At 46.6% G+C, this 7,675-nt stretch overlaps 1 protein-coding gene across 2 annotated transcripts; it reads right to left on the minus strand.

Moving 5' to 3' along the window:
- Positions 1–3,027: 3,027 nt before the first annotated feature.
- On the minus strand, positions 3,028–6,252 carry LOC109899633 (beta-1,3-galactosyltransferase 6). Of its 2 annotated transcripts, XM_020495058.2 has the most exons (4): positions 5,733–6,087; positions 5,574–5,632; positions 4,850–5,399; positions 3,028–4,482 (listed from the first exon to the last, which is right to left on the minus strand). In XM_020495058.2, exons 3-4 carry the CDS (start codon positions 5,387–5,389, stop codon positions 4,003–4,005), a joined length of 1,020 nt encoding a protein of 339 aa, XP_020350647.1. In that variant the 5' UTR covers positions 5,390–5,399; positions 5,574–5,632; positions 5,733–6,087; the 3' UTR covers positions 3,028–4,002. The 2 variants fall into 2 exon arrangements, with proteins under 2 accessions (XP_020350647.1, XP_020350639.1); XM_020495050.2 differs by lacking the exon at positions 5,574–5,632 and having other exon boundaries at positions 5,733–6,252.
- Positions 6,253–7,675: the final 1,423 nt, after the last annotated feature.

Below are 7,675 nucleotides of genomic sequence, written 5' to 3' on the forward strand. Positions count from 1 at the left end.
CGGACAGTTTGGGCATCCGAACAGTTTGGGCATCCGAACAGTTTGGGTATCCGGACAGTTTGGGCATCCGGACAGTTTGGGCATCCGAACAGTTTGGGTATCCGGACAGTTTGGGCATCCGGACAGTTTGGGCATCCGAACAGTTTGGGCATCCGAACAGTTTGGGCTACCGAACAGTTTGGGCATCCGAACAGTTTGGGCTACCGAACAGTTTGGGCATCCGAACAGTTTGGGCATCCGAACAGTTTGGGCATCCGAACAGTTTGGGCATCCGAACAGTTTGGGCATCCGAACAGTTTGGGCTACCGAACAGTTTGGGCATCTGAACAGTTTGGGCTACCGAACAGTTTGGGCATCTGAACAGTTTGGGCTACCGAAACAGTTTGGGCATCTGAACAGTTTGGGCATCTGAACAGTTTGGGCTACCGAAACAGTTTGGGCATCTGAACAGTTTGGGCATCTGAACAGTTTGGGCATCTGAACAGTTTGGGCATCTGAACAGTTTGGGCTACCGAACAGTTTGGGCATCTGAACAGTTTGGGCATCTGAACAGTTTGGGCATCTGAACAGTTTGGGCATCTGAACAGTTTGGGCATCTGAACAGTTTGGGCATCCGAACAGTTTGGGCATCCGAACAGTTTGGGCATCTGAACAGTTTGGGATACCGAACAGTTTGGGCATCTGAACAGTTTGGGCTACCGAACAGTTTGGGCATCTGAACAGTTTGGGCTACCGAACAGTTTGGGCATCTGAACAGTTTGGGCATCTGAACAGTTTGGGATACCGAACAGTTTGGGCATCTGAACAGTTTGGGATACCGAACAGTTTGGGCATCTGAACAGTTTGGGCATCTGAACAGTTTGGGCATCTGAACAGTTTGGGCATCTGAACAGTTTGGGATACCGAACAGTTTGGGCATCTGAACAGTTTGGGCATCTGAACAGTTTGGGATACCGAACAGTTTGGGCATCTGAACAGTTTGGGCATCTGAACAGTTTGGGATACCGAACAGTTTGGGCATCTGAACAGTTTGGGCATCTGAACAGTTTGGGATACCGAACAGTTTGGGCATCTGAACAGTTTGGGCATCTGAACAGTTTGGGCATCTGAACAGTTTGGGCTACCAAACAGTTTGGGCTACACACTAATATGAACCCACCATCGAAAGGTGAGACTCACGAAGACGTACATATCGGTTGTTTTGCTCTAGAGCATCATAAAACACGTCAATGTTTCCTGTTTACCAGTTTTCTATTTTATTATGGAAGTATACACTGAGTGTACAAAACATTATGAACACCTGCTCTTTCTATGAAATGCAGTAGAACGATCAGGTGAAACCTATGATCCCTTATTGATGTCACCTGTTAAATCCACTTCAATCAGTGTAGATGAAGGGGAGGAGACGGGTTAAAGAAGGAATTTTAAGTCTTGAGACATTTGAGACATGGATTGTGTGTGTGCCATTCAGAGGGTGAATGGGCAAGACAAAAGATTGAAATACCTTTGAAGGGGGTATGGTAGTAGGTGCTAAGCCGGGTGTGAAGAACTGCAACTCTGCTGGGTTTTTCACGCCCAACGGTTTCCCGTGTGTATCCACAATGGGCCATCACCCAAAGGACATTCAGGCAACTTAGCACAAACTGTGGGAAGCATTGGTGTCAACATGGACCAGCATACCTGAGGGAACCCCTTTGACACCTTGTAGAGTCCATGCCTCGGTGAATTGAGACTGTTCTGAGGGCAGCGTGTTCTAGAACAGAGACAGAGGGAGCAGCACTGGGAGACAGAGTGGATCCTCAGACCACCCTCTGACTTGGATCAGGAACTACACAAGAGGCAGCACAGAATACACATTGTATGTATATAGGCTGACCTACTGACCCATCACAACACCTCCATAGGAAACACAGGAGCTTGCCAAATGTGTCATATTGCCTAAGCCTGGTGAGGTGACGGAGGACAGGCTAGATGCCTAAAAACCCAAACACTAATCACCTGTTAATATACAATGGCTATGAGGTGTTGGGAAACTGCTATTGACTATGCATGATGATACTTTAAGAGTCGCACAAGGTGTTTGCTTTGTAAACAGCTGGATGTGAGGAAGTGTGTTTGTTTAATCTTTTCCTGAGATGGGGATATAATGCTCGGTACAAGATCGAAGACCGTGGTCCGAAGGGAAGACATGCTGAAAGATCCAAAGTCAGGAAACTGGTATGTTACTTCTCACATTGGTTCTGGGAACAACCAATCAGACACGTATTGCCTCTAAAAAAAACATTGCTAAGTAGCCTGAGGCTCGGCTTGCAAAAAGGCTATTGTTTGAGGTCAAACAGTTGCTTTAGGGATTATTAGGCTACTGTTGGGGAACCCTGCTGCAGGGGTATTAGGGTTGAGGAACCCCTGTTGGGGTATTAGGGTTGAGGACCCCTGCTGTAGGGGGTATTAGGGTTGAAGAACCCTGCTGTAGTGGTTATTAGGGTTGAGGAACCCTGCTGTAGGGGGTATTAGGGTTAAGGAACCCCTGTAGGGGGTATTAGGGTTGAGGACCCCTGCTGTAGGGGGTATTAGGGTTGAAGAACCCTGCTGTAGTGGTTATTAGGGTTGAGGAACCCTGCTGTAGGGGGTATTAGGGTTGAGGAACCCCTGTTGGGGTATTAGTTTGAGGACCCCTGCTGTAGGGGGTATTAGGGTTGAAGACCCCTGCTGTAGGGGTATTAGGGTTGAGGACCCCTGCTGTAGGGGGTATTAGGGTTGAAGAACCCTGCTGTAGTGGTTATTAGGGTTGAAGAACCCTGCTATAGGGGTATTAGGGTTGAGGAACTCTGCTTTAGGAGTTATTAGGGTTGAGGAACCCCTATAGGGGTATTAGGGTTGAGGAACCCCTGCTGTAGTGGTATTAGGGTTGAGGAACCCCTGCTGTAGTGGTTATTAGGGTATTTTGGGGGGGGGGGGGGGTTCAGTAGGTATTTTTCTTCTGTGTTTATACCCACTTATTAGTCATAAATATTTTTCACAAAAATACATGTTTCAAAAACATTTTAATAGGTCCAAATATTTTAAACATTCACATTGAAGTAGTTTGACAGTAGGTTTAAAACAACACTGGTGATGAGGACACGGTCAAAGTCAGTCACAATATACAACGGTTGGTTTCTTCAACGACATTAACAGAAGCAGTCTTTTTTGGGGGGGGGGTTTAAAAAGTAACCGAATATCAGCTGGAAAATTACCTGTAGAGTAGCTCAGCTGAACACAAAGAGCTCTGTTGACCATCACTGCACTTTAGTAAATACGTCAACCAAACACAGACAGCAGGTAGGGTAAATCTCCCAACTGAACAGAACTCTCAGGAAGCAGGGGAGAGAGAGGCCTACAATATTACACATTGTCTCAATGCAACTCCAAATACCACCAACCCATGACTGGCTCATTCTGTACCATTGTTCTGAAGCAATACACCCCTTTTTCATATCAAGAGAATCACTTCCATCGCATTCATAAATAGGGCCACTTCCACTTAAAAGAGAGTCTCCAGGACATTTTAAACAGATTCAGGAATGACTCGAGTCTTTTCATTGTCCAACCAGACAGCTGAATACTGGTTCCTTTAAGTACACTTTCTCCCAACATACATGTGCTGTTATGACGGTCTCCTGTTGTGTGGCTGCAGCCAGTCAGGTCCACTCTCCCAGTCCTGTACCAGTGTGCTTTAGGACAGTCAGCAAAGGCTCCAGAATAAATAAATAAATAAGCATATAGAAAAAGGGAATGGGGATCAGTGTTTTCCTCAGGTCTTTTCATAGGCGGGCTGCCATAACAGACATCTTCTATGGAGGTCAACTGAAGGCAGCACAATATTTTACAGGGAAGGGGGGGGGCACCACAGAACGGAGTAAGGCTTAGGGGGAGCACCACACCGCCTGGGTAACCGTAGTAGGGGAAACACTGATGAGAATTACATGGGTGGACAAAGTGAGGAAGGTTAGGGGTTATAGGTCAGGGTATTCCATCCTTCCTCTGGCAGCACTGTGAGGGCGGGACGCTCCAGTCGTACACGTAGCTGAGGCGGAGTTTAACCTCTTCCTTACACAGCCTCCCGTCTCTCTGCAGCGTCTGCTGTTTCTCCAACATATCCTCCAGGCTCTGCTTGTGAGTCACCATGTATTTATTACTACACCCCCGAGACTTGTACTCCGTGTCGAATCGAGGGTCGTGTGTCCGTTTGACGTCCACCGGGGCTAGCCACGCCCCCAGTGACACGTCCTCGCTCTGCCACACCTTGAGGTAGGCCGTGTTGATTCGGATGTAGTGTACGAGGTCGCAGGAGAGCAGGTAGCCTCCACCCAGGGCGTAGGGTAGGTAGTAGTCACACAGCTCCCAGGCCGACTCCCTCCACTTCCCTGCGGTCTTCACGCGACCGCGGCCTGAGAAGAAGCCCCAGTACAACCGGCTGGGTTCTTTAGTCTTCAGCTCCTCCTAGAAGATTAGGAGAGATTATACGTTATTGGGTGTTTGCACATACATTTGTTTTACAGCACAAACTCTATATTTAAGCAATAAGGGCCGAGGGGGTGTGGTACATGGCCAAAATACCACCGCTAAGGGCCATTCTTAAGCACGTAATTAGAGCAGGAAAAGTACATGTTTTGTCATACACCTAGTATACAGTCTGATATACCACAGCTTTCAGCCAATCAGCAATGAAGGCTCAAACCATCCAGTTTACAATACACATTAATGTTCCAAATGGCACCCTATTCCCTATGGACCCTTGTCAAAAAAAATAGTGCACTACATAGTGAAGAGGGTACCATTTGGGATGCATCCCATATCAAACACATACCTTCAACAGGTCCAGACGAGCAAAAGTGTCATCGTCCGCTTTTAAAACAAACTTGAAGTCTACGTTGTGATCTAGCCAGGAATACATATGCAGCAGCTTCAGGGTCAGGTTCTCATACGAGTCTCGCAGCGCGGGGAGTAACAGCAGGTCTTTGTGCCGCCCCTGCTCTGTGTTGATGTTCTGCATATCCTCTGCGGGCAGACCCTCGGTTCCCACCACGAACATAGCTAGAACCTCCGGATCCTTCTTAGCCAGCCAGGTACTACGGATGATGCTCCTGCGCTCTGTGTACTTGGGTCCTGTGGTGATGAGGACCACCAGGAAGGCCGAAAGGTCTTTGGGGCGTGAGGGGAGCTCAGGGTGCTCTGCTCGGGGCTGGGAGTGGGCAGCGTGGGGTGCTAGGCCTGGAGGGTCGGCCTGGCCCTGTTTTAGGGTCTCCGAGGTACACTTGGCGAGGAAAAGGAGGACAACAGCAAAGAGGCACACTCCTCCGATGGCCAGGGCCGTCTTGTGACGACACACAACGCGGACCAGGCTCATGGTGCTGAGACTGAGAGAGATGGGGGAGAGACAAGAGAGATCTGTAAGCAACAATGCATGTCTGTTCATTCAGTTAACAATAAAGACAGCAGTCAATGAATGTCTCCCAGAGAAATGAGGTAGCTAGAGAAAAATACATTCTAAAGTTAATCAACAATTGAACAGACAGCTAACTTAACGTTACCTAATCGAACTCGGCAAACAAATCAGTGTTAAGCAGACCACCCACAGCTTGCCTGCAACCTGGTTAACGATAACATTACCCGATCAATCTCATTCCATGCAAGCAACGGAAAGCCTGCTCATTGCATCAAAACAAAGGCGGGAATATAGACTACAGTACCTGAATGTGTCACACAACGCTAGATGTTTAATGCATCGATGACAGTTACATGGACATTGCTTCTGTCTGTAGCTAGCTAGTTAGTTAGCCGAGATAGCACAAATGGGGATACGTTAGCAGGCTCGCTAGCTAGCTTAATAGCTATCGAGGAATGAGGATTTGATTTACTGCTCACTTCGCTAGCTACAAAATTACGCGAATGAATCAAATCATTAAAGAAAAAGAGCAATCCTTTTGTGTAGCTAGATGAACAGCTAGCTAGTGAACTACACCTCCGCTAGACGTTATTTTGGACTCAACTGGTGACACGCAGTAAATACAAGACAGACGGTGAGTTCAAGACAACACGGAAATCGGAAATATTGGACCTCAGACTTCAGTTTATTTAACACAAATGGAAAGTCGGAAAAAAGACTGCGAAAATATTTTTGTTACGTTCATAAAAATCGGAATTACAAATCGGAAACTCAGGCATCATCGGAGAGCTACAACTTGCGTCACCGTCACAAGTTGTTTTCTTAGTCTGAGTTTGTTTTTTTCCGAGTTCCCAGTTGGTTTGAAGGCAGTATGTGATGACGCATACACTTCACTGCTGGAAAGACACGCCTTTGGTGCCTCCCAGTGGATACAATTAGAATGAGTTAAACATCTGAACTATAGCACAGCACTGATTCTAAATCCTATGGAATGTACTGTGTGCAGTGGTGTAAAGTACTCAAGTAAAACTCCCTCTGATCTGGTGGACTCACTAAACAGACTCACTAAACACATGCTTTATTTGTAAATTATGTCTGAGTGATGGAGCATGTCCCTGGCTATTTGTAAATAAAAAAGAACTGGAAAATGTGTCCATCTCCTTTGCTTAATATAAGGAATTTGAAATGATTTATACTTGTACTTTTAGTTTTGATACTTCAGTATATTTTAGCAATTACATTTACTTTCGATACTTAAGTATGTTTAGAACCAAATACCTTTACTCAAGTAGTATTTAACTGGGTGACTTTCACTTTTACTTGAGTCGTTTTCTATTAAGGTATCTTTACTTTTACTCAAGTATGACAATTGGGTACTTTTTCCATCACTGATTGTGTCGAATGGAATGTGGAACCTCCCAACTGTTTGTTCTTGTTCTTTGTTAGTTTTGTGGGTAAGAAACCATAGACCAACAATTTCTACCTCCATTCTATGGCACATTCTATGTTCTACCTGTTCCAATTTTATGTTCTATCTCTATGTAAAAGGAAGAGCCCCTCTGGTTGGTTGCTAGGACACCATTGTTAAATATTTCTTGACCAGGTATGATCAAGCATTCCATTAGATATAACATGTAGTGTGACATGACAGTGTTCTCCACTGTCGGGCTCTTGTTTCTACCAGTAGCCGACACAGCCAGACTGTCAGGCTCTTGTTTCTACCAGTAGCCGACACAGCCAGACTGTCAGGCTCTTGTTTCTACCAGTAGCCGACACAGCCAGACTGTCAGGCTAGTGTTTCTACCAGTAGCCGACACAGCCAGACTGTCAGGCTCTTGTTTCTACCAGTAGCCGACACAGCCAGACTGTCAGGCTAGTGTTTCTACCAGTAGCCGACACAGCCAGACTGTCAGGCTAGTGTTTCTACCAGTAGCCGACACAGCCAGACTGTCGGGCTCTTGTTTCTACCAGTAGCCGACACAGCCAGACTGTCAGGCTAGTGTTTCTACCAGTAGCCGACACAGCCAGACTGTCAGGCTAGTGTTTCTACCAGTAGCCGACACAGCCAGACTGTCAGGCTAGTGTTTCTACCAGTAGCCGACACAGCCAGACTGTCAGGCTAGTGTTTCTACCAGTAGCCGACACAGCCAGACTGTCAGGCTCTTGTTTCTACCAGTAGCCGACACAGCCAGACTGTCAGGCTAGTGTTTCTACCAGTAGCCGACACAGCCAGACTGTCAGGCTAGT

This window comes from Oncorhynchus kisutch, linkage group LG1, assembly GCF_002021735.2.
Source record: "Oncorhynchus kisutch isolate 150728-3 linkage group LG1, Okis_V2, whole genome shotgun sequence".
In the NCBI taxonomy this organism is placed as follows: Eukaryota; Metazoa; Chordata; class Actinopteri; order Salmoniformes; family Salmonidae; genus Oncorhynchus; species Oncorhynchus kisutch.